Source organism: Pristiophorus japonicus, chromosome 1 (genome assembly GCF_044704955.1).
Source record: "Pristiophorus japonicus isolate sPriJap1 chromosome 1, sPriJap1.hap1, whole genome shotgun sequence".
NCBI classification, from domain to species: domain Eukaryota; kingdom Metazoa; phylum Chordata; class Chondrichthyes; family Pristiophoridae; genus Pristiophorus; species Pristiophorus japonicus.
This window is the reverse complement of record NC_091977.1, coordinates 523,418,586-523,446,101: the sequence shown is the minus strand read 5'-3', so window position 1 is coordinate 523,446,101 and position 27,516 is coordinate 523,418,586. Positions and strand designations below refer to the sequence as shown.

At 41.7% G+C, this 27,516-nt stretch overlaps 1 protein-coding gene across 4 annotated transcripts in view; it reads left to right on the top strand.

Moving 5' to 3' along the window:
- Positions 1-27,516, top strand: part of cep192 (centrosomal protein 192) — a 174,284-nt gene that overhangs the window by 24,991 nt on the left and 121,777 nt on the right. For all 4 annotated transcript variants that reach the window (XM_070896513.1, XM_070896530.1, XM_070896521.1 and 1 more), the window contains exons 2-13: positions 2,288-2,478; positions 4,330-4,452; positions 7,902-8,071; positions 12,533-12,588; positions 13,591-13,738; positions 14,423-14,586; positions 16,171-16,248; positions 17,064-17,216; positions 18,274-18,421; positions 19,730-20,028; positions 20,212-20,322; positions 25,333-25,750. In XM_070896513.1, the coding sequence (XP_070752614.1) occupies positions 2,312-2,478; positions 4,330-4,452; positions 7,902-8,071; positions 12,533-12,588; positions 13,591-13,738; positions 14,423-14,586; positions 16,171-16,248; positions 17,064-17,216; positions 18,274-18,421; positions 19,730-20,028; positions 20,212-20,322; positions 25,333-25,750 (2,035 nt within the window). In that variant the 5' untranslated portion in view covers positions 2,288-2,311. The remainder of the gene's footprint in view (positions 1-2,287; positions 2,479-4,329; positions 4,453-7,901; positions 8,072-12,532; positions 12,589-13,590; positions 13,739-14,422; positions 14,587-16,170; positions 16,249-17,063; positions 17,217-18,273; positions 18,422-19,729; positions 20,029-20,211; positions 20,323-25,332; positions 25,751-27,516) is intronic.

Genomic DNA, 27,516 nt, shown 5'->3' with positions numbered 1-27,516 from the left:
ATCCCTATTACTGTTTGGACATAAAACATAAAACCATGTTGACTCTGCTTGACTGTATTATGCTCTTCCAAATGTCTTGCTTCCTTAATAATGGATTCTAGTGTTTTCCCAACAACAGATGTTGGGCTAACTGGTCTATAATTTCCTGCTTTCTATCTGCCTCCTTTTTTAAATAGGGGCATTACATTTGCAGATTTCCAATCCGCTGTGACCAGAATCCAGGGAATTTTGGTAGATTACAACCAATGCATCCACTATCTCTGCTGCTACTTCTTTTTAGACCGTAGGATGCAGGCCCATCCCTAATTGCCCTTGAGAAGGTGGTGGTGAGCCGTCTTCTTGAACTGCTGCAGTGAATGTACTTCTATAATGCTGTTGGGGAGGGAGTTCCAGGATTTTGACCCAGCAACGATGAAGGAATGGCGATATACTTCCAAGTCAAGATGGTGTGTGATTTGGAGAGGAACTTGGAGATGGTGGTGTTCCCATGTGCTTGCTGCCGTCGTTCTAGGTGGTATCGGTCGCAGGTTAACTGAAAAAGTTGTACGCAGTTAAGCTGTTAACTGAAAAAGTTGTAGTAAGGTTTACGCGAACTAATCAATGTAGTAATAATAACTTTTATTTATATAGCAATATAATTGTAATGATATTTGCACAACAGGTATGTTATAATGCAGTGTTGCATTTATTTTTTGATTTATGTCATGTTGAGGAAGGACATTCTTGCTATTGAGGGAGTGCAGCGAAGGTTCACCAGACTGATTCCTGGGATGGCGGGACTGACATATCAAGAAAGACTGGATCAACTGGGCTTGTATTCACTGGAGTTCAGAAGAATGAGAGGGGATCTCATAGAAACATTTATAATTCTGATGGGTTTAGACAGGTTAGATGCAGGAAGAATGTTCCCAATGTTGGGGAAGTCCAGAAGCAGGGGTCACAGTCTAAGGATAAGGGCTAAGCCATTTAGGACCGAGATGAGGAGAAACTCCTTTACCCAGAGAGTGGTGCATCTGTGGAATTCTCTACCACAGAAAGTTGTTGAGGCCATTCACTAAATATATTCAAAAAGGAGTTAGATGAAGTCCTTACTACTAGGGGGATCAAAGGATATGGTGAGAAAGCAGGAATGGGGTACTGAAGTTGAATGGCGGTGCAGGCTCGAATGGCCTACTCCTGCACCTATTTTATATGTGTTTATATAGGGAGGTGCTGCCGAAGAGGCCTTGGTGAGTTGCTACAGTGCATCTTGTAGATGTTACATACTGCAGCCATGGTACATCGGTGATGGAGGGAGTGAATGTTTAAGGTGGTGAATGGGCTGCCAATCAAGTGGGCTGCTTTGCCCAGGATGGTGTCGAGCTTCTCGAGTGTTGTTGGAGCTGCACTCATCCAGGCAAGTGGAGTGTAATCCATCACACTCCTGACTTGTGCCTTGTAGATGATGGAAAGGCTTTGGGGAGTCTAGAGGTGAGACACTCGCTGCAGAATACCCAGTCCCTGACCTGCTCTTGTTGCCACAGTGTTTATGTGGCTAGTCCAGTTAAGTTTCTGGTCAATGGTGACCCCCAGGATGTTGATGGTGGGGGATTGGGGGATTCGGTGATGGTAATGTCGTTGAATGTCCAGGGGCAGTGGTTAGCCTCTCGCTTGTTGGTGATATTCGTGCCACTCAAGTGCCGGGCAATGACTGTTACTTGCCACTTATCAGCCCAAGCCTGAATGTCGTCCAGGTCTTGCTGCGTGCGGGCATGGACTGCTCCGTTATTTGAGGAGTTACACTGAACACTGCAGTCATCACAGTGAGTGCCTGAATTATAAAGAGGACTGTCTTATCACATCCTCAGAAAATCCCAAAATGCTTCATAACCAGTAAATTACTTTGAAGTAGTTACTCCTATGTTGGCAGACATGGCAGCCAATTTGAGCCTGTCAAGGTCCCATAAACAGTAAATTAATGAATGACCAGGTAATCAATTTTTGAAGTGTTGATTAAGGGATGGATGTGAACTAAGAACACTCTGAGCAGTTCCTGATCTTCAGCTGGTGGTGTGGGACCTGCTTAACATCTCATCTGGAAAAACGGCACCTCTAACTGCTGCATTTCTTCTGCTGAAGTGCTGGCCTAGATTATGTGTCGAAGTCCCGAGTGGGGTTTGAACTCGTGACCACCTGATTCGGGCAAGAGTGCTGCAACTGAACCAAGCGGACACAAGAAATCTTGAAGCTGCACTGTTTTTCCATCATGGATTTTGTTTATCCATTTATTTATTTGAATCTCTTGCAGGTGAAGATTAGATGCTTGTACATAATGGAAAGTGACAGGAATCTGGAGGATGAGACATTTCCAAGCTTTCTGTTGCAGACTATGAGGAGTGGTAGCTGTAGCATACTGGAAAATATCACTGTTTCTTCAAATTTTGGACTTCCCGTGGCTGCGTCAACAGTTGCTAAAAATAAATCTGATTCAGAAAACAGGTGAGGTTTTTATATAATCATGCACGTTTGTTTATCTTTGATTCTAACTGGTTTGATTCAAATTCCATTTCAAATAAAAAAATTAAAAAAAATTGATTAATTGGAAATGCTGATAACCATTACTGAAGGACCTGGTTTTGCAAACTTTGAGTGAGCATGACCATACGAGTTATTCTTCACGGCCAGATCAGCCATGATCTTGTTGAGTGGCGGAATAGGCTCGATGGCCTACTCCTGTTCCTAATTCTTATGTTCTTATACTGATTGTCCTTCCAGCTGGCTCACATAGTTGTCCTTTAACTCTTTTTGAAGTAGATGTCTGAGATTTGTATTTGTTCACATTGAAAAGAAGTGTTCTTTTGACAGTTTGTCTTGAGACGTTTAGAGAGGAACACTGTTTTGAACTAAATATTCTATATTGGCACAACGGGATCTTCGGGCTGGAAATTCATCTAAAACCGCTACTACTGGTTTGCCGCCAAAAAAACCGCTGTGTGACACCGCTTTGATTCATGAAAAAATGGGGGGGCAATGCACCAGGCGGGAAAAATCAGTGTTGCACGAAGATTTATGGTGGAAATCGCGATCCTTGTCAACTTTAGTCCGATGCAGAGTTGGACCGAGGGAGATGGGAAAACACACTATTTTTCCAAAAAATAAAAAATTGTAAAAAATTCACGAGAGCCTTTTCCATTGAATTGCTGCAAAAGAATTAAAAAATAACAATTTTAACTTGCCTTTTTGCAGGGTTTCATACCTACCGCCGTTCCAAGGGCTGCTCCGACAGGTTTTTCCTCGACAGACACCCCCCCCCCCCCCCCCCCGACCATCTACGGGTCACCGCTGTGACCAAACTCGGGCGGAAGCACTTTTTCCAATCTTGCATGCCGGCAGTCCATCCCATCCCACCCACCCCCAGCGGTAGTTCAAAACCGCCGGCGGAAGACTTCAATGAATTTCCCGCCGCACCGCTTTCCGCTGAAAAACACAACGGGAGGCTGATTAATTTCCAGCCCTTCGTCTTTGTGCCAATGCTGCATGACACTATTTACAGTGAAGCAACCTCTTTTGTGAACCATTAACATTAAATGCTGCAAGTGTAATTTAATCTGAAGGTTGTGAGATGTCATAAACATAGAAAATAGGAGCAGTAGTCGGTCATTCGGCCCTTCGAGTCTGCACCACCATTCAATATGATCATGGCTGATCCTCTATCTCAACACCATATTCCTGCTTTTTCCCCATACCCCTTGATGCCTTTTGTTTCTAGAAAATCTATCTTATCTTCCTCTTAAATATATTCAGTGATTTGGCCTCCACAGCCTTCTGTGGTAGTTTCACGGGTTCACCACTCAGTGAAAGAATTTCTCCTCATCTCGGTCCTAAATTTCCTACCCCGTATCCTGAGACGGCGACCCCTTGTTCTAGACTTCCCAGCCAGGGGAAACATCCTCCCGCATCCGGTCTATTCAACCCAGTCAGAATTTTATACGTTTCAGTGAGATCCCCTCTTATTTTTCTAAACGCTAGTGAATACAGGCCTAAACCCAATCTCTCCTCATACGACAGTCCTGCCATCCCAGGAATCCGTCTGGTGAACCTTCGCTGCACTCCCTCTGTGGCAGACCATTAGCTTTCGTCTCTTTTTCTGAGACGATGAATAACAGCATTATTACTCCTAACCAAATGTAGATCCATCTTTATGTAATTTTACTCATCACTAACTGATAGATGAATAGGAGAGGGAAGAGGTTCATGTGGAGCATAAATGGCAGCATAGACCAGTTGGGCCAAATGGCCCGTTTCTCAGTTGTACATTCGATGTAATGTGGATTCATATTTGTCTTGTAGAATTCCAGATACTCAAGCTTCATACTTGGAAGAAGTGGGGTCTTCCATAGTGAACACATATCTGCCTAATGTTTCGACTTCTGAATCCTGTAAAAAATTTGCCCTGAGTTTTAAAGATGAACTGTAAGTATCTGGTCATTCCCATATTTTGAAAACTTCAATTGCATCTTGTTAATACGTGCTTATGCAGACATATGACAAGAATTCAAACTTATGGTGTCTTGACATATTCTCAATACAAATGCTAACCTATAAAGCTGAGAAAAGTTAACTGCCTCAAAAAAGGTGACAACTCAGACTGTTCTGAATATAAGTCTATGACTTGTAGTTACACTGAACGTGCAGTGGGACACCGGCTTCACACTTCTCTACATTAAATTTCATCTGCCATGTCTATGTCCTCCTGAAGCCTGCTTCTATCCTCCTCCCTGTTTACAACATTTTGAAGTTTTGTGTTAATCTGTAAACTTTTAAATTAGGTACCCTATACCCAAGCCCAGGTCATAATATGTATATTTAAAAAAAGCAGTGGCCGAATTCCAAACCCAGGGGAACACCACTGTCTACTTCCCTCCAGCCTGAAAAACAACCATTCACATACTCTGCTGTCTGTCTCTTGGCATATTTCAGATCCACGCTGCCACTGCCTCTTTGATCCCATGGGCATTAATTTTGCTAACAAGTCCATTTATGTGGTAAACCCTGATGTTTGGACCTGTGTAAGGAGGGTTTTGCCAACCTGTTTCAAGATCCTGTGAAGACTTATCAGCAAAAACGATCTCAACAAATTAATTTCTTGAACTATGTAAATTGCAATATTCAAAGACATGGGCCCAGAAATTGCGATCGGAAGCTTCCGACCTGAGAAATTTCTACTTGTTTACCTGGTAGTCCCAGAGGTTCGGAGACTTCTGGTTTTTGGCCTCTATGTGAAGGCCTGTGTAGAGGCCCATATATTCCAGGGACTTAGCGCTTCATACGCATCCCTGGGATTACGTGGGCTGGCCCAAGTAATCCAAGTAGAGGATCCACATTCATACTTCTGGTGAGTTCCATCACCATTAGTATTAATGGGAATCCCCCAAAATAACACAAGCATTTAAAATAAATGTTTAAAAACTCCACGTATTTAAAGTTAATCAAAATGGAATTTAATTACTTAAAACAAAATTTAATTTTTTGAAAAATAAATTTACATATTTTAAAGGATCTAAAAATAAACTTTAAAAGGATTTAAAATGTTTAAATTATTGAAAAAAAGTGTTTCTGTCTTTTTTAAAAGGTTTACGCTGATAAAAGCAGGACTTACATCTGCTTTTATTAGTCATAAGAATTTTGGGGGCGTTCGTTGGGCAAATAGCCCAACTCTGCCCGCAGAGACCCTTTTCCAGATGCGTGTGATCTGTCAAGAGGACTCGCATGCCTAAACCCGGAACTTGTGGGGTCTCTACGCACTCGTACATGCCGGTAGGGTCCGCAAATTTAGGGCCGATGTTCATGGAACAAGAGTGGAAGCCCCTTCTGGTTCAGAAGCTTCAATATACAATTTCTTGGTCATGTAAACAATTAACTTACTAAATTCTATTATTTGACTAATCAAAACTCCGATGCATATTAATTAACTCAGCCGCCAGATTGAAATGTGTATTTCTGTACCTTGTATAATTAGCAAACACAAAAAAGAAGCCATTCAATAAAGTAGTCAGAGTTCTTTAGTCTACCAAATATATAACCTCTAATATAAACAGAAAATGCCAGAATTCTCAGCAGATCAGACCGCTGTAGAGAAAAAGCAGAGTTAACGTTTCGGGTCGACGACCTTTTGTCAGAAGTGGAGAGTGTTCGAAAAGAACAAATTGTTAACCAGCATTGAAAGTGGGAGGGGAAGAAAGAACAAAAGGGAAGGTCTGTGATAGGGTGGAAGGCAGGAGAGATTAGAGAGACAAAAGGGATGATGGGCCGAAATGATATGGTAATCCCAGGAGTTAGAAAAACATTAGTTTAAGATAGGGTGTGAATGGCCGAATAATGACCAGCTGCCATTAGAGACAAGGAGGAAAAAAAAGCTGGCTTGGGGCGGTGGGGGGGGGGGGGTTGGGAGGGAGCCAAAGCTTGACAGCGGTTACGCTCTGAAATTGTTGAACTCGATGTTGAGTCCAGAAGGCTGTAAAGTTCCTTAATGAAAGATGAGGTGCTGTTCCTCAAGCTTGCATTGAGCTTCGTTAGAACAGTGTACGAGACCAAGGTCAGAGCGGGAGTGGAGAATTTAAGTGACGGGCGTCCGGAAGCTCAGGGTCACACTCACAGACTGAACGAAGGTGTTCTGCAAAGCAGTCACCCAATCTATGCTTGGTCTCCCCAATGTAGAGGAGACCACATCGTGAGCAGCGAATACAGTATACTTAATTGAAAGTTCAAGGGAATCGCTGTTTCACCTGGAAGGAGTATTTGGGGCCCTGGATAGTGGGAAGGGAGGAGGAAGTGTTGCATCTCCTGCGCTTGCACGGAAAAGTGCCGTGGGAAGGGGAGAGGGTGACTGCGGAATGGCCCAGGGTGTCGCGGAGTGAGCGTTCCCTTCAGCATGCTGAGAGAGGAGGGGAAAGATGTGATTGGTGGTGGGATCACGCTGGAGGTGGTGGAAATGGTGGAGGATGATCCGTTGAACGTGGAGGCTGGTGGGGTGAAAGGTGAGGACAAGGCGAACCCTGTCATGGTTCTGAGAGTGAGAGTGAGGGGAAGGGGTGAGAGCAGAGGTGCAGGAAATGGAACGGACACGATCAGGGGTCATATTAACCACAGCAGAGGGGAATCCTCTGAGGAAAAAGGAAGACATGTCAGAGGCACTAGTGTGAAAGGTAGCGTCGTTAGAGCAGATACGATGGAGATGGAGAAACTAGGAGAATGGAATGGAGTCCTTGCAGGATGCCGGGTGGGAGGAAGTGTAGTCCACGTAGCTTTGGGAGTCAGTGGGCTTATCATGGATACTGGTCGATGGCCTATACCTCGAGATGGTGACTGAGAAGTCAAGGAAGGAAAGAGTCGGAGATGGACCATGTGAAGGTGAGAGAAGACTGAAAATTGGATGCAAAGTCAAAGAAATTTTCAAGTTCAGGGTGAGAGCAGGAAATGGCACCAATACAGTCATCAATGTACTGGGAAAAAGAGGTGACTGAGGGGACCAGAGTAGGACTGGAACAAATAATGTTCCACATATCCCTCAAAAAGGCACGCATAGCTAGGACCCATGTGGTCCTATTTGGATTATCTTTTATATAATTTCTAATGCTGTCTGTTACCTAATCGTAAACAAAAGGGATGTTTCTTACCATGGGATGTGCCAAATACATCTAGTAGTCTTAGCTGAAGAGTACCATAGACATTCTGCTTGCTCGGTGAGGAGGAAACTTTGGGAGAAGAGTTTTAAAATTTTGATAAGAGGTAACCATTTTTGAACTCGGGCTGGTTGATAACTTACTAACTTTAAAATATAAAATTAAACATTTTTTATAAAAAAAATAAATATTCTGAACTTGTGTGAGTTTTCTACCATTACAGTTTTGTTTTTTAAACAGAGAAAATATTGATGACTTCATTGATGCTCACTATATTTCTGATGTGATGAAAAAACAACAGGATGAATTTGGCTCTTCCTGCTCAGAAGCAAATCCACCACATGGATTATCAGGGCAATACAATAGACAAGATGCCAAATTTGGATTATTGTCTACTAAAAACCTGGACGGTATGTATATGCAGCCATTCTGAATTGTTCAATGTAGTTAGGAAGGACATTAGCTTGATGTGGAACCTATATAGGTAGAGCTGCAGAACACCAAAGGGCAAAAAACGTTAGTGGGAGTTGTGTACAGACCTCCAAACAGTAGTAGTGATGTTGGGGAGGGCATCAAACAGGAAATTAGGGGTGCATGCAATAAAGGTGCAGCAGTTATCATGGGTAACTTTAATATGCACATAGATTGGGCTAACCAAACTGGAAGCAATATGGTGGAGGAGGATTTCCTGGAGTGCATAAGGGATGGTTTTCTAGACCAATATGTTGAGGAACCAACTTTGGGGGAGGCCATCTTAGACTGGGTGTTGTGTAATGAGAGAGGATTAATTAGCAATCTTGTTGTGTGAGGCCCCTTGGGGAAGAGTGACCATAATATGGTGGAATTCTACATTAGGATGGAGAATGAAACAGTTAATTCAGAGACCATGGTCCAGAACTTAAAGAAGGGTAACTTTGAAGGTATGAGGCGTGAATTGGCTAGGATAGATTGGCGAATGATACTTATGGGGTTGACAGTGGATGGGCAATGGCAGACATTTAGAGACCGCATGGATGAACTACAACAATTGTACATCCCTGTCTGGCGTAAAAATAAAAAAGGGAAGGTGGCTCACCCGTGGCTATCAAGGGAAATCAGGGATAATATTAAAGCCAAGGAAGTGGCATACAAATTGGCCAGAAATAGCAGCGAACCCGGGGACTGGGAGAAATTTAGAACTCAGCAGAGGAGGACAAAGGGTTTGATTAGGGCAGGGAAACGAGAGTACGAGAGGAAGCTTGCAGGGAACATTAAAACGGACTGCAAAAGCTTCTATAGATATGTAAAGAGAAAAAGGTTGGTAAAGACAAATGTAGGTCCCCTGCAGTCAGAATCAGGGGAAGCCATAACGGGGAACAAAGAAATGGCAGACCAATTGAACAAGTACTTTGGTTCGGTATTCACTAAGGAGGACACAAGCAACCTTCCGGATATAAAAGCGGTCAGAGGGTCTAGTAAGAAAGGGGAACTAAGGGGAAATCCTTATTAGTCAGGAAATTGTGTTGGGGAAATTGATGGGATTGAAGGCCGATAAATCCCCAGGGCCTGATGGACTGCATCCCAGAGTACTTAAGGAGGTGGCCTTGGAAATAGCGGATGCATTGACAGTCATTTTCCAACATTCCATAGACTCTGGATCAGTTCCTATGGAGTGGAGGGTAGCCAATGTAACCCCACTTGTTTTTAAAAAAAGGAGGGAGAGAGAAAACAGGCAATTATAGACCGGTCAGTCTGACATCGGTAGTGGGTAAAATGATGGACTCAATTATTAAGGATGTCATAGCAGCATATTTGGAAAGAGGTGACATGATAGGTCCAAGTCAGCATGGATTTGTGAAAGGGAAATCATGCTTGACAAATCTTCTGGAATTTTTTGAGGATGTTTCCAGTGGAGTGGACAAGGGAGAACCAGTTGATGTGATGTATTTGGACTTTCAGAAGGCTTTCGACAAGGTCCCACACAAGAGATTAATGTGCAAAGTTGAACCACATGGGATTGGGGGTAGTGTGCTGACATGGATTGAGAACTGGTTGGCAGACAGGAAGCAAAGAGTAGGAGTAAATGGGTACTTTTCAGAATGGCAGGCAGTGACTAGTGGGGTACCACAAGGTTCTGTGCTGGGGCCTCAGCTGTTTACACTGTACATTAATGATTTAGACGAGGGGATTAAATGTAGTATCTCCAAATTTGCGGATGACACTAAGTTGGGTGGCAGTGTGAGCTGCGAGGAGGATGCTATGAGGCTGCAGAGTGAATTGGGTAGGTTAGGTGAGTGGGCAAATGCATGGCAGATGAAGTATAATGTGGATAAATGTGAGGTTATCCACTTTGGTGGTAAAAGCAGAGAGACAGACTTTTATCTGAATGGTGACAGATTAGGAAAAGGGGAGGTGCAACGAGACCTGGGTGCCATGGTACATCAGTCATTGAAGGTTGGCATGCAGGTACAGCAGGCGGTTCAGAAAGAAAATGGCATGTTGGCCTTCATAGTAAGTGGATTTGAGTACGGGGCAGGGAGGTGTTACTACAGTTGTACAGGGCCTTGGTGAGGCCACACCTGGAGTATTGTGTACAGTTTTGGTCTCCTAACTTGAGGAAGGACATTCTTGCTATTGAGGGAGTGCAGCGAAGGTTCACCAGACTGATTCCCGGGACGGCGGGACTGACATATCAAGAAAGACTGGATCAACTGGGCTTGTATTCACTGGAGTTCAGAAGAATGAGGGGATCTCATAGAAATGTTTAAAATTCTGACGGGTTTTGACATGTTAGATGCAGGAAGAATGTTCCCAATGTTGGGGAAGTCCAGAACCAGGGGTCACAGTCTAAGGATAAGGGGTAAACCATTTAGGACCGAGATGAGGAGAAACATCTTCACCCAGAGAGTGGTGAACCTGTGGAATTCTCTACCACAGAAAGTTGTTGAGGCCAATTCACTAAATATATTCAAAAAGGAGTTCGATGTAGTCCTTACTACTAGGGGGATCAAGGGGTATGGCGAAAAAGCAGGAATGGGGTACTGAAGTTGCATGTTCAGCCATGAACTCATTGAATGGCGGTGCAGGCTCGAAGGACTGAATGGCCTACTCCTGCACCTATTTTCTATGTTTAGTCACTTCAAATTTGATTTGATAAAATACTGATTCTAGTGTAAGTGGTGGATTAAACCATCACACTCATTCAATGAAATTGACCAGGTCATTGTAACCAAATTTGGATCTGAATTAAAAGGAAGAAATGGATTACTACAGTTCAAATTAACTTATAAATGATTGTATTACATTTTTTTTAAATGCACTCTTGCAAGTGGACGAGAATATGTACAGCTAGTTTTTGGTTGTATATCGAGCCATATAATTTACCATGTCACTTTGCAAACCAGGAGTAGTAAATCATCTATCACTGGTGTTGTAAGTAACATGATTTGATTTGAGCCATTACATTATTTTTATGTACACACAATCTTTCAGATACGTGTTGATAGACTTACAATTTGATACTGAACTTGTTATGTTCATAATCAGGTAATGTAACTGAGTAAGTGTGACCTTAGCTCCTTTATTCAAACTCCAGAGTGTTGGTACAGCATGGGAGGCCTGCTTATATACAGTGCTCCCAAGGGATGCTGGAATCTCTTGGGACCCCAACAGGTATGTCCTCTGGTGGCGGTATGATACAGGTTACCTAGGGTTGCATACATAACAGAACTAATCTACATTACTTATAAATATGCAATAAAACGCCATAGGAATTTCTAGATGAAAAAAGACCAAGGTCCATCTAGTATGCCAACTACCATCCTGGTGTCTTGTTTTATGATGCATCGATATGGAGTTGTTTAATCATGGCAATCTGTCTCTATCAATTAGTCTACAACAGGCGCAGACATGAGGTGAGGAAAACTCCCAGTGGCAGAAAGCTTTGGGCGCCATAGGATCAAAGTTAACTGTTTCTCCCAAGTATGCTACGCTTGGCCTAGTGTGATTTGAACTTAAGTCTCCGAATAATGAGTCCAGGGCTCTTGGTTACTAGTCCAGTAATATAACCACTAAGCTACTGTTCCCTATGTCATGTCTCCTAGTGCTCATGTATTGTATCCCAAAGTATTATTTGTATCTCCATCATCATCGGCGGTCCCTTTGTATCTACAGCAGTAACGAGACACCAGTTATTGAAAATTTGTCTTTTGCATATGTTTTAACATTTAATCATAAAAATTTGCATAACATATTAAAGATCTTGAATCTGTGTCCACATCCTGTCCACACTCAGACCCATTGTACTGATCTTGCTGCTGTCTAGCTAAGAGCAGTGAACTCGAACCTTTCTGGTCTATAAAACTTGGTGCCACATCATCCAGTACATTTACCACCAAACTACTAGCTGAGCTACTAAACCTTTAAAAATTCAGGGCACTGCAGCGCAGTGGTTATGTTGGTGGACTACTAATCCAGAGGCCTAGACTAATAATCCAGAAGACGCAAGTTAATATCCCGCCATGACAGTTGGAGAATTTTAATCCAGTTTTATAAATAAATAAATCTGGAAATAAAAATAAAAAAACAAAACTAGTTCACTCATGTCATTTAAGAAAGGAAATTTCTTTTTTGCACGTTATGGCTCCAATTCCACACCAAGATGTCCTCTAAAGTGGCCTACCAAGCCACTCAGTTATATCAAACTGTTTCCATACCTAATAGTATTGTGCAGCACCTTCCCCACACGGGCTGTAGCGGTTGAAGGAGGAGGTCCAGCACCACCACCTCAGCGCAAATAGAGATGGCCACATCCTGAGAATGAATGAAGAAATAATTGTAATTTTGTTAAAATATGATCTTGTTTGCTTAAACTGCACTGCTTGCCTTTACAGAGATTTCTTCTGGGTTGGATAGTTTGACTGACCATACCAACAGTAAAAGAAATAAGGTATTTGCAGCCAAAAAGTATAATTGTTTTTCTGCGTGCAGTTTTTTTTAATTGAAATATCGCCTAGCTTCTGTTGATTCAAATTATCTGATGATCTGAATGTTTTTGATCGCTAAATTCCCACTTTGCTGCATTTTTGCCATTTTTTATATTGGTTAATTCAAATATTTTTGCAACAAACTTAATCAGAAGTAGACTTAATAAATATCTTTTTGGAATTATTCAATCTGCTTATAGTTTTTAAAGTACCTGTGACAAACATTTGAAATTCTGTATTGTAAATGAGTGTTGTGCAAACTGCTTTACTTAACTTGAAGAGTAGAGTGCGCACAGATTTTGAGAGCACATTAAATTTCTCAATCTGCAGTGATGGTGCCTCCTGTCGCAATCGTAAGTCGTCTTTAACAATTTGTATAAAAGTTGGTTTGTCACAAACGTGCAAAGTTACAATTGAAAATGGTATATCATTGCAGTAAAATGGCTTTAATAATTGAGGCTTGGATGAGGGTAGCAAAATGTTTCAACCATGGCAAAAAACAGATTCTTTGCAGAAGGAAACTAGTTCCAGTGAAGGAAGTAAAAATGAGAATTATGAAGAGTGTTAAGGACATTTGTTGGGGAAAATAGCCCAACTCTGCCCACGAAGGCCCTTCTCCTGGGGATGTGTGCGATCTGTGAAGACATTTTGACAGATCAGAAGTGCCGGGTTTAGGCGCATGCGCTTTGCGCGGTTAAACCCTGAACTTGCGGGGCCTCTTCAGGCGCGTATGCATCTGGAGAGGCCACAATTTGAGGCCCAATGTCTCTACTTATACAAGGAATGTCTCATTTTGCTACACCCACTTGTGGAAAATCCACTTGTCTATTTACCTCGAACAATCCCCTTTTACATGAACTGGATAGCTAGATACAAACTTCACAACTTTCCCCTCTATGGTATGTATGTATGTATGTATTGGAGCTCATCCTGAATTTGTAATAGTTTGCTTGTAAACCCTCCAGGTCAACAGCCCAAGCGAACCTGGGAACTGCCCGACCACAAAACTAACAGATGTGGATTTGGGCATCAGACGATACAGTGACAGCCTAGCTAGTTTGTTAGAAGATGAAAAACTCTTGTCACTGGCAAGTTTGGAAGACCAGTCTACAGGTACAGCGCACAGTAATGTTCTCCAGTTAGTAACAATATTGTTATTAAGCATACGATGAACTTTGTGAAATACATGATAATATGCAGAAACCATTATTTAAAAAAAAGGCAGATGACCTTTGTAGGTTTAATAGTGCCTTTTCTAAAGTTTGCAGTGTTTGTTCAGTGCAGCAGGATTTTTTAACATGGCATGAACTTATTTTCATAATTCAGAGGGGAAAAAAGGGAATTACTCCTTTTGTACGTCATGCTAGAGTATCATAGAATCTTAAAGCACAGAAGGAGGCAATTCGGCCCATCTTGCATGTGTGCTCTCTTTTGAAAGACCTATTCAATTAGTCCCACTCCACTGCTCTTTGCCTGTAGCCCTGGAATTTTCTCCTTTTTCAGGTATTTATCCAGTTCTCTTTTGAAAGTTACTATTGAATCTGCTTCCACCACCCTTTCAGGAAGTGCGTCCCAAATTATAATTCACTGCATGAAAAAATGTTCTCCTTATCTTGCCTGTGGCACTTTTACCAATTGGCTTAAAACTGTCCCCTGGTTACCAACCCTTCTGTCAGTGGAAACACTTTCACCTTAATTACTGTATCATAACCCTTCCTGTTATCGTTCAAGATGTTGACTGAAGGTTCAGATTTTTTTCACTTGTTCAACAAATTAATACTGCTTCATTTCTAACAGACGATGAGTTTGACGTTGAGGCATTTCGGGATGATAGACTGGAATCTTATTTCAAACAGTTGGTACTGCCAGAAATGCAGAGGGGTCACATTGAAGGACAAGAACTCCCTGAAGTCCATGCTGTACTTCAAGTAGCCAGTAGTACTTCAGCCGGATGGCACCAGGTAAAGCTCAACAGTCAAGCCAATACACCACACATCAATGCCTAAGGTTTCATCAAGTACAGCAGTAAAATAACATTTTAAATAGCTTACCATGCACTCCAGATGCAGCATTAGAGCTCCATTCTTTATTTGTGCTTGTGTGAATTATCAGGAGCATCTCTCTCCGAAAAACTTATGTTTCTCTGATTGTAATAATTTTCACTGGTGGTTTACTCCACCTTGGTTAAAGTTTAAATGGTGTATGGGGCCAGAGTTGCCTGAATTACATTAACGCAGTAATTTGTGCCGGTTTCTGTGCTGATCTTGCCAACGAGTACTTATGCCCCAATTTCCCACTGTGCTCATTTGCCTATGCTGGAACCTAAAAACTGGTCTAATAAAGGTTCAAATTAACCAGTATTATCTTGCATTCTAAATTAGTGGTTGTTTTAGTCATGTCCGATCAAAGTTGATACACCTCTTTGCTGACATTTTTTACATCATTGTGTATATCTTTAAATAATGAAACTTGCTAATAAATTAAATTTTTCTTCTTCACTGTTGGTCCTTGCTAAATGTAACTAATTCAGAAAACCCAAAATGTGAATTTTTAGAAAAACAAATTTGAAGTGAATTGCAGAATGAATCGAATTGACTAAAGTCTGGCACCTGTGATGGTGAAGGCCGAGAAGGATCATCCACTCGGCACTTCTGATTGAAGATGGTTGCGAACACTTCAGTCTTGACTTTTGCTTAATCTCTGAATCACGAGGTATAAGTTGACTGTTTATAGTAACCGCTCTATAGTAATAGACTCTTAACTGCCCTCTGAAATGGCCCAGCAAGCCACTCTGTTGTACCAAACTGCTACCACACAGACTGCAGCAGTTTACGGCTGTGGCTCACCACCATCTTCTCGATGACAATGAGGAATGAGTAATAAATGCTGACCTTGCCAGCAATGCCCACATCGTGTGAATGAATTATTTTTAAAATGCCGTGTAACATCGAGCTGTCAAACCTAACGTCGCATTCATTTGCCACTCATTAATTCTTGCATATTTTACGTGCAAAACCAGTTGATTTTAAGGAGCTGAGATCGACATAGTTATACAATCACTACCCATTTTGCATGAAGCTTGTGAGATTCAAATGCATAAAGTTTCATGAACTGCGCTTCAATGACAACATTTAGACTTTATAGTCTTAAAAGGAAACATACCTACACCTTACATGGTGTTATGTTCTTGGATTTATTAAAAGCACGTCCTCTGATATGGGAGATTTGAAATGGATTAAGTAGATATTTACTCTGGCATGCTTTGGTACTGCATTCCTTTTGACATGGTGTTCTTCAAATCACACCACTCCATTGTGCTGTGATCATATAAACTTTTAGAAGTGTGTGATGTATTAGCTCTGTTAATTATTTTTTGTGTGTGTGAAGATTCTTTTATAATCCAGACCTGTACCATAAATTGCTTCCATCTTGCTTGTGAAAGGCTTGATGATTTTAAAAAAAAAAAGCATTTTCTTTGCACATTTTTAAAAAAAATTAGAAAAGATTTTGAAAGAAGAATTCTAGATCCATCTTTACTGTTCCAGGGGGTCACTGAACACGAATTGGATTCCAATTTGGGGAAATTAGACAAAGGTGCTTTGCAGCCACTGGATTATGAGGAGGTAGGAACTGGCTCTGTTCAGGAAGTGTTTAAATCTCTGTCTGCCCATGCTGCTAATTTTGAAATTAACTTTTTACCCAGTAAACTAAACCTGTTGATATTTGAAAATAATTATTTCGACATCTTATCACAGGTAAGATTAATATACAGACATGTGGCTCAGAACAGCATGTGATCACATAAGAACACAAAAAGCAGGAGCAGGCCATTCGGCCCCTCAAGCCTGCTCTGCCATTCAGTATGATCAGGCGGATCTTCGACCTCAACTCCACTTTCCTGCACTATCCTCATATCCCTTGATTCCCTTAATATCCAAAGATTTTCGATCACATTAGCAAATGGAATAAATTCTGTGTTCCCTAAGTGAGAGCAACTTAAATAGAAATCCCACATGCCGTTTAAATATATTCTCATTTTCACTGCAATGGTTGCACCTCGTACTCTGTTCTGCCCGAAGTATTCTGGGGTATCGTTAGTGCAAATTTCAAGAAAACATATTCTTACTGGTGATGTGCAGTTAACGAGCAAAATCTTGCACTTCACATTTGAATTAAAACCTCTTGGAGTTTTCTTATTAAAGACTGTTGTCGTTTTGGACCTGATACCACTTGGTTTTCTTCCCAAAATGTATTACCTCACCCGTAACCACGTTGCATTGCATCTTCCAATTGTCTGTTCATTCCAGTAACTTGTCTGTCTTCCTAAAGTCTTTTAATTCTCTTGTTTACATATGAAAATGAACAATATGACATTTAAAAAGAATTTAAAAAAACAAAAATTATTTGGCAATTTGAAGGGTTGTTTGCAATGTTGTAGGATAACTTTCAGATGCCTCCTGTTCGACAAGCAGCCACTGGAATGGATTCTGCACCATCAAGTGGTGAGGATACAGAAGATGAATTGGAGACTGTTCAGCAACAGAATGCTTTGCAAGGACAGTTGCTGTTATCTAGTGCAACAAGGCAGTTGGTATGTATGTTCTATTATACTTCAAATTAAACTTTTTCTAGATTTGTTTATAATGTGGAAAAATGGAACGATTTGAAGATGTTTTGCGCACATCTCTGGAGCTACTTTATGTTGGAAGTTGTATAAAACTGAACTGGTAGTGATTAATCATTATTACGCTGGCTTCTGTGGGTCAGCAGTGAGTATATTTATTTGTCAGCAGCTGTTGAAATCTGTGATTTTACACACACAGACTGGGAGTGACCCTGCCCGTCAATAGCTTATGGGCTTTTGATTGGCTGAAAAAGTTAACTTTTGGGGCCATTTAACCAAATCCCATTTTAATAAGTTGTCAGTTCCAAAATATAGGAGCAGGAAGTCGGAATCATTTGGATATGAAAGACTGCAATAATGAGTATATAAGGAAAATAAAGACTAGGCAACCAGAATTATATTTGAAAAATGTATTTCTATTTGAATTTATTTAAGTGCAGGGCTGGTACAATTTATAAAGCCCCTTATGACATTTGTGTAAAGTCTGCCTGCTAATGTTTGCTGTCGAGACTTGTCTGAGTGCGTCTGCTGGACCCCCCTCTATCTGGAGGAAAAATGAACATAAAAACACGTCTGTATTTTGCATACCAACCCCAATATATTGTGTAAAATTAAATGAGTAGTTCAATATTAATTCAGGCTAATCTTGCACAGTGCATTTTCTGTCATAATTGTTGTATCTTAACATGGAAGGATTTCTCCACCTTCTCCTGAAGGTGATGATTGATGTTGGGGTACAGTTTAACAAGTGCTGCCAGCCTGGTTGTTATCTTGTCAGCCGAGATGATAAGTACTGATGGATTATTTAACTGTGGAAGATGTCATAGGTGAGCATAATCCTGTCGTTGCCTGATCTCCATTCAGATCCATTGCTGGCCTGGCTGACAAAATGGGGATTGAAATATGAATATTTTTCATTTACATATTCCAATCATACAACAAGCAGTGCATTTGCTCCCTAAAACAATCTAGGGACCGTCAAAATATTAATTGTCAACTTTCTATCTGTTGATTTGCACTGCAGCTTGGGGAGAGCAATCATCCCAGCTTTCGGCCAGGATTGGAAGGTGGTAGCTCTGATGAGTCCATTGGACCACTTGATGAACTGAATGACAATGGATTTGAATTCAGAAGATCAGCAGAGGGTCAGGTCATAAGCTCACCAGTTGTAGGTAAGCACATTATTTATTATTGCTGATGGTGCCCAGCCATAGCTGAGGGAGCCTAATTGTGAGCATGCGTTGCTTTCTTTCTTCCTCCTTTCTGTTGAAAGCTAGTCTCCAGTTGTCATTCTTGTTTTAACACTTGTTTCTATAACAATTTTATTCATTTTTTGCAGTTAATTTCTGCTTCACTGTTTTTTGGAGAGTTTCAGCTTGAATTTGAAGAATTTTCTGGGGTTTTTTGCAGTATGCACTTTAACCTTGTGACTAGCTGGCTAATCAAAGGGATTTTGAATTTTCAGATGGACTCTTAGCATTTATTGAGATTTAAAAAAAAACTTTATGCAAGGCTCAATGTCATCAGCTGGATCATTGGCGAATTAGTTTGTTTCGTTGAACTAAGCTATGTTTGGAAACCTTGAGTGCCAGCTACACAAATTAGTATTCTATTCCTAGGTCAAATTGAGAAGCAAATGTTTATTACTAGCATCGCCCTCTTGCTCTCCCCTACCTGGTTCACTAATGTCCTTTAGGGAAGAAAATCTACTACCCATACCCGGTCTGGTCTTTTTGTGACTCCAGACCCACAACAATGTGGTTGAGTCTGAACTGCACCACTCAATTGTATTCAAGAAGGCGGCTCACCACCACCTTCTCGAAGGCATTTAGGAATGGACAATAAATACTGACCTTGCTGGGGGGGCGGGGGGCAGGCAGAGGGCAGGTTGAACTCTCGCCTTGAGGTGCCAAAATTAATTTGCTGTTATCTGTTATAGTAGTCACATTAGCGTCTGGTAATATTTGTTGCCATATTTTGGGTCTCCCACATACCACCAAACCAAATTTCTTGAGAGTCTTTTTTTATTCTGCTTCACCAGTTTTCTACCCTCCTGCTTCTGAAGAGAGATATGGTTCCACAGGTAGTCGCAGTCTTGCTCACATTGTCATGTGTAAGCCTTGGATGGTGACTATGAGCAGGCGATTCAGATTGTGTGGTTATCACAGACAAGCCCAATCCAGCCCTCGCCCAGTGTCCACACTTGGAGCAGGAAAGCCAAATTAATTTTTCTCTTGCTACCTCAGTGGCGTTCAGGTTGATTGTAGTACTGCTCCTTCTACCCTTTTGTGCCTCTCAAAGTAGCCCTTGCCAAATAACCTTGAACAGTTTTAAAATTAAAAAAACTAGAATACGAAGCAGCTACAACAACAGCACTGGAGTTATAGGACCTGCGCAGCTTATTTTGTATAAACTACTGGAGTTTGCACATGCATTTACACTATGCGTTAACACATCTTTTAATTGTACTATTATTACAGGTGATGGAGGTGGTGGAGGGGATGGAAGTAGTGGGAATGAAGAAGATGGAAATGGTGGGTCAACTATTCCTTCTAATTCTACACCCTATGATGATCGGTGGGGATGTGAAATAGTAGACAGAAATATAGCTGGAGAAGAAGATGACAATGATAGTATGACAACTGTTCCTTCTAATACTGCAACATACGATAATTTACGAAGCCTCAGAATAGCGGATAGGAATATAGCTGGACAAGACCAAGCATGCAGTATGCTTCCAATACAAGGGAGCAGGGAGTTTATTCCTGGTCAGAATGAGGTAAGAAAGCAAATAAAATAATTTTACTGTTTTCCATCTCCTTTTTCTCTGTCAAACTATTGCTGAACTCAATACCCCATCTATAGATTTGAGTTGCAGTGATGAATAAATTTATATAATTATAACATGCATATTTTATTTTCATGACACTTCCTACACTGTAGTTAACTTCTTTTCTTTTAGACAGAGGGTCGTTTAGGCCCAGTAGGCAATGGAAAAGTTATTTCTACTATTCCTGGGACAATTCTTAACTTATCCTCCAAAAGAAGTTCAACTCATCGCCAGGAAGCTTTAGTAAGTAAAGTCCCTTCTAAGGCAATGACTGCTATAATGTTTAAATCACTTTGGAATTCTTACCTACCTGAACATAACATGGAACAGGAGTAGGCCATCTAGCCCCTCGAGCCTGCTCCGCCATTCAATAAGATCATGGCTGATCTGGCCGTGGACTCAGCTCCACTTACCTGCCCTCTCCCCGTAACCCTTAATTCCCTTATTGCTTAAAAATCTATCTATCTTTGACTTGAAAACATTCAATGAGCTAGCCTCAACTGCTTCCTTGGGCAGAGAATTCCACAGATTCACAACCCTCTGGGAGAAGAAATTCTTTCTCAACTCGGTTTTAAATTGGCTCCTCCGTATTTTGAGGCTGTGCCCCCGAGTTCTAGTCTCCCTTACCAGTGGAAACAACCTCTCTGCCTCTATCTTGTCTATTCCTTTCATGATTTTAAATGTTTCTATAAGATCACCCCTCATCCTTCTGAACTCCAACGAGTAAAGACCCAGTCTACTCAATCTATCATCAGAAGGTAACCCCCTCATTTCTGGAATCAGCCTAGTAAATTGTCTCTGTACCCGCTCCAAAGCTAGTATATCCTTCCTTAAGCAAGGTGACCAAAACTGCACGCAGTACTCCAGGTGCGGCTTTACCAATACCTTATACAGTTGCAGCAGGACCTCCCTGCTTTTGTACTCCATCCCTCTCGCAATGAAGGCCAACATTCCATTCGCCTTCCTAATTACCTGCTGCACCTGTAAACTAACCTTTTGGGATTCATGCACAAGGACTCCCAGGTCCCTCTGCACCTCAGCATGTTGTAATTTCTCCCCATTCAAATAATATTCCCTTTTGCTGTTTTTTTTTTTCCCAAGGTGGATGACCTCACACTTTCCGACATTGTATTCTATCTGCCAAACCTTAGCCCATTCGCTTAACCTATCAAAATCTCCTTGCAGCCTGAGTCCTCTACACAACCCGCTTTCCCACTAATCTTAGTGTCATCTGCAAATTTTGTTATACTACACTCTGTCCCCTCTTCCAGGTCATCTATGTATATTGTAAACAGTTGTGGTCCCAGCACTGATCCCTGTGGCACACTGCTAACCACTGATTTCCAACCAGAAAAGGACCCATTTATCCCGACTCTCTGCTTTCTGTTCGCCAGCCAATTCTCTATCCATGCTAATACATTTCCTCCGACGCCATGTACCTCTATCTTCTGCAGTAACCTTTTGTGTGGCACCTTATCGCATGCCTTTTGGAAATCTAAATACACCACATCCATCGGTACACCTCTATCCACCATGCTCGTTATATCCTCAAAGAATTCCAGTAAGTTAGTTAAACATGATTTCCCTTTCATGAATCCATGCTGCGTCTGCTTGATTGCACTATTCCTATCTAAATGTCCCGCTATTTCTTCCTTAATAGTTTCAAGCATTTTCCCCACTACAGATGTTAAACTAACCAGTCTATAGTTACCTGCCTTTTGCCTGCCCCCTTTTTTTTAAACAGAGGCGTTACATTAGCTGCTTTCCAATCCGCTGGTACCTCCCCAGAGTCCAGAGAATTTTGGTAGATTATAACGAATGCATCTGCTATAACTTCCGCCATCTCTTTTAATACCCTGGGATGCATTTCATCAGGACCAGGGGACTTGTCTACCTTGAGTCCCATTAGCCTGTCCAGCACTACCCCCCCCCCTAGTGATAGTGATTGTCTCAAGGTCCTCCCTTCCCACATTCTTGTGGCCTGCAAATTTTGGCATAGTTTTTGTGTCTTCCACTGTGAAGACGGAAGCAAAATAATTGTTTAAGGTCTCAGCCATTTCCACATTTCCCATTATTAAATCCCCCTTTTCATCTTCTAAGGGACCAACATTTACTTTAGTCACTCTTTTCCGTTTTATATATCTGTAAAAGCTTTTACGATCTGTTTTTATGTTTTGCGCAAGTTTACCTTCGTAATCTATCTTCCCTTTCTTTATTGCTTTTTTAGTCATCCTTTGCTGTTGCTTAAAATTTTCCCAATCCTCTAGTTTCCCACTAACCTTGGCCACCTTATACACATTGGTCTTTGATTTGATACTTTCCTTTATTTCCTTGGTTATCCACTGCTGGTTATCCCTTCTCTTGCTGCCCTTTTTCACTGGAATATATTTTTGTTGCGCACTATGAAAGAGCTCCTTAAAAGTCCATGAAGTGACATCATGTCTGAGCTCAATGACCGTAGACCCCGGACCAAGTTCTGCGATACAAATTGTGAGATGGAATTGCTGCAAGAAGGTGGAAATAGTTGCAGGGAGGGCTCTGGGCTACGCTGCCCTGTTGATGAGTGTCCTGGAGTGTGGGAGCGCTTCATGGCAAGTATATCTCTTTGTCAAAGCCCCTCATGTGAGGACCTGGAGTAAGCAGTTGCTAAGCTTGGTATTTGATTTTGGACACCTAGAACATTGAAGTGGCTAATATATCAAAAGCTACCCTGCAAAGTCCTTCCCCCGCCTGCTGCCCATTGTACAGCTGATGAGGAGACTCTTGAGCGTGGAACAACAACCGCTGCTGGAAGGTGTTACTGCAGGCCTGGATTTGAGAACATGCATTCTTGTATTCATGGCTTGGTGCTTGTATTTTCAAGAAATTGTTTTCAGAATCTTGGCGATGGTCGTAAAGTCACGTTTAGTGTCCATCCTTGCAATCATTGGGTGGCAGGGAAACAGATGCTTTTGAAGCTCCACACCTCCAACTGTTTGACAGGAAATGATCTGGTTAGGAGAATGGTGGCAATGCACTTGCACATCTTTATGGGGAGTTGTGCTACTCAATACTGATATCTACTGTCTAGTCAGGGTTCAAAGCTGCTCTTGCCAGTTGTCTAATTGGTGAATATCCTCTGGATGTGGGGAGATGGTTAAAATGGCTGCAAGATAACATGCCTACAGTAGAAATTTGAAATCAAGTCAGCCACTTGTTGACATGGCAATTCAGTAGCTGAGCCAAGCACGTCATCAAGCAGGGCACGCTTGATGATTGACCAGCGGCCTACTCATGAATCAAACCTGGAGTTGGCTGGTTATTCCTCCCACTCTGCTCCAGGTAATCCTGCAAGTTACTGCCCTAATGGATAGGTTGAACAAGCAGCAGGGAGATTATTAGTGATTTATGATAGTTGGCTGGGTTGTTTTAATTGGTTAAACTCTAGCTTGTACCCATGTTCACATTTAAGGGTCCTTTTGCCAACTTGTGTATAAGATCTCTGGTCTTGGATAATGGGCTGTTTCCCTTTTTAAGGAGAATGTGTTCACTTTTTTAATAGGCAAATTGAATCTCTCAATACTTTCAAAAACAAAAGCTACCCTTTATCTCCTCCCCACAATATGTTTCCTGAACAGCCTGCCTCCTTGCATACTGAATTAATTCCCATCTTCATGGTTCCACAATCCTTTTCAATGGTATTTTTTTTTCTAATGCACTTTCAGTTTCAGTATTTTATTCCTAATGCTTCTAGCAGTCAGGGGACGGCAGTCAATTGTATTCCTGACTCTCTTGTCTTGATTTTGTTTAGTCTTTTTTAAGTTTAGTATACTTAAATTTATTTACTGCTTTCTTCTCTCCTGCTGTACATTCCAAGTTCTGCTTTTCCAAAGTTAAAGTCTGACCATTCCTCTCCTACATCTAGCTATTTAAAGTTTTGATTCCATCCTCTATATATGTTATTAGCAAATCTCCTATGTTCCTACTTAGAAGTGCTCCATCTTTCATGCACCAGCCAGATTTACACCAGAAACGGTCTGTCATTTATGAAGCCAACACCATTTAGCCCGCCTAACAAATCAGCTACATCATCATCTATGATTCTATTCATCGACTCAGAGCCCCTACTAAAGGCCAGGAATTGTCCTCCCAACATAATTTCTCAGCCTTCAGTTTCCTAGTAATGTACCTAAACCTATTTGAGTACCACTTCTCTACTACATCATTTATTCCTGCAGGAACACCCACTCGTCTACTCCCTTCACTCTGGAATATGACGCTTGCTGTCTGAGGTAGAGGGCCTGTGGAAGGAGACGAAGAAGTTGAAGTTTGAAACTGACTTGGTCGTAGTTTATTTTTCCAACAGTGGAAAGTGATGGAGAAGGGAGATGAGGAAATGGTTCGAGAGAGCCCGTGGCCTCAAAATCATGTGGTGGTAATGAGAGGGTGGTGTAGTAGGTGACCTGTCCGTTAATGGGAGAATTAATAAGGAGGGTGAGGCTGATTGAAGTGAGCAGGGCAAAGAAGCAATAAACATGGGGGCAGGTTAGTTTTATGGTGCACAGGTTGTATAATTTTGCAGTATTAAAATTCCAATGAGCTGTTGATTTTTTTGGAAAAAATTCATATCTTTTTCCAGATTCCACCACCGTCACCATCCAACAAAGCTAATTTATTGGCACCCTCATTTCAGTTCCGTATAGGCCAGATCTAAAGTCGGTCTTCCTTTTCCTTTCATGTACCAGAACCTCAACCTCTCAAGAGCAACTTCCCTCTCATACTTGCTATCTTTCGGACTTTTCAGTAAGACTGTTAATAAAGTTTCTGAATAATGAGTAATGGTTTTGCTGCAGATTTGTGCTAGTTAGAACCGATTGAGACTATGAAATGTCATATCACAAAGGAATCAGGACAAACATTGGGGAAATGGCACACATCCCAACAATCTGGGATAGATAGAATCCAGGTAGAAGAAGCGGTAGTACAATGGGCTAAAGAATCGCCACCCAGGTCTGTTAAATGTTCACAGGAAACCAGTACAGCAATTTGTATAGTCTATTTCCTAATTGATCTAAATTGTTTCAGAAACCTGATGGGTTAGAAATTAAGAAAACACGATTCGTGTCTAATTAGCTATCTCATTTAGCTAAAAGCACAGTGCATGTAATGGCATTATTTTGTTTCAGATATGATTTTTACGCTGCTTCTATGTTTCAAACATGTGTGCAACTGAGTCCTAGGTAGCCTGACTTTAATTCTTCTGTTATTCCACAGGATGCTATGGATAGTAGTGTGAATGATGAAATGAAGCTGGATTCTTTATATTTTCGCTCTGTGGATGGCAATACTACCGCAGGCGACCAGTTACTTCCTACTGTCCAAGGCACGCCTTTCCGTCTCTCGCAGATCACCTGCTCACCTAGTGGTGGTAATGACTTGGGTCTTCGAGATGGACCATGTGGATACACAACAGTGGGCCAGACACCTGTTGCAGAAACTGTCGATGAAGATGACCAGATCTCCAATGCAGGCTCAGGCCCGCCACTTGCTGCTGTTTACTTATCACCTGTGTATCCAGATGAAAATGCAGTTGAGCTATGGCAGGACTCCTCAAAAAACTCTCAGTTTCATGAGCAACAGAAAGCTGAATGGAGCACTGGCACTGGGTTCTCCCAATGGGATACTGGCGAAGGTACCTTTTTGTAGTTGCTAATTCTAGATTACATGGTAATGTCGACTGAGATTAATCACAGATGCTAACAAATACTATAGTCCGATGTATTTTCAGCTGACTTTTATTTAACTGATTCCTAAGGGCTCGGGTAATGAAAATATAGTTACAGTTGGCTTTAATATTACTCTTGCGCCGTTTTCATTTTGTCATTCAAAAAAAACACCCATACTAGAAACATAGAAACATAGAAAATAGGTGCATGAGTAGGCCATTCGGCCCTTCTAGCCTGCACCGCCATTCAATGAGTTCATGGCTGAACATGCAACTTCAGTACCCCATTCCTGCTTTCTCACCATACCTCTTGATTCCCCTAGTAGTAAGGACTTCATCTAACTCCTTTTTGAATATATTTCGTGAATTGGCCTCAACAACTTTCTGTGGTAGAGAATTCCACAGGTTCACCACTCTCTGGGTGAAGAAGTTTCTCCTCATCTCGGTCCTAAATGGCTTCCCCCTTATCCTTAGACTGTGACCCCTGGTTCTGGACTTCCTCAACATTGGGAACATTCTTCCTGCATCTAACCTGTCTAACCCCGTCAGAATTTTAAACATTTCTATGAGGTCCCCTCTCATTCTTCTGAACTCCAGTGAATACAAGCCCAGTTGATCCAGTCTTTCTTGATAGGTCAGTCCCGCCATCCCGGGAATCAGTCTGGTGAACCTTCGCTGCACTCCCTCAATAGCAAGAATGTCCTTCCTCAGGTTAGGAGACCAAAACTGTACACAATACTCCAGGTGTGGCCTCACCAAGGCCCTGTACAATTGTAGCAACACCTCCCTGCCCTTGTACTCAAATCCCCTCGCTATGAAGGCCAATATGCCATTTGCTTTCTTAAGCGCCTGCTGTACCTGCATGCCAACCTTCAATGACTGATGTACCATGACACCCAGGTCTCTTTGCACCTGCCCTTTTCCTAATCTGTCACCATTCAGATAATAGTCTGTCTCTCTGTTTTTACCACCAAAGTGGATAACCTCACATTTATCCACATTATACTTCATCTGCCATGCATTTGCCCACTCACCTAACCTATCCAAGTCGCTCTGCAGCCTCATAGAATCCTCCTTGCAGCTCACACTGCCACCCAACTTAGTGTCATCCGCAAATTTGGAGATACTGCATTTAATCCCCTCGTCTAAATCATTAATGTACAGTACTAATATTTAATCATTTATTCTGAGAGCACAGAGGACTCCATCCAACACTTCTGCACACATGAATATCGGATCATTTTGCCTACATGTCCTCAGTAGCAGACGTAGGAATGGGATACTGATGCACACAACTACAGTGTAATTTTTAATGGGCCGCGTCTAGCAGACACAAAGTGCATAGTGGTGTTTTTCCTAATCCCTGCTTTGCTTACATAACCTAAACCTCCAGTATTATCTGAATGGCGGCAGATTAGGAAAAGGAGGTGCAACGAGACCTGGGTGTCATAATAAAGGATGATATCAGGGCAGTTGTGAGGGATGATATTGGCTCCAATGAACAAAATGTTGAATCATTGTGGGTGGAGATTAGAGATAGTAAGGGGAAAAAGTCACTGGTTGGCGTAGTTTATAGGCCCCCAAATAATAACTTCATGGTGGGGCGGGCAATAATCAAGGGAATAATGGAGGCATGTGAAAAAGGAACGGCAGTAATCATGGGGGATTTTAACCTACATATCGATTGGTCAAATCAAATCGCGGGGGTAGCCTGGAGGAGGAATTCATAGAAT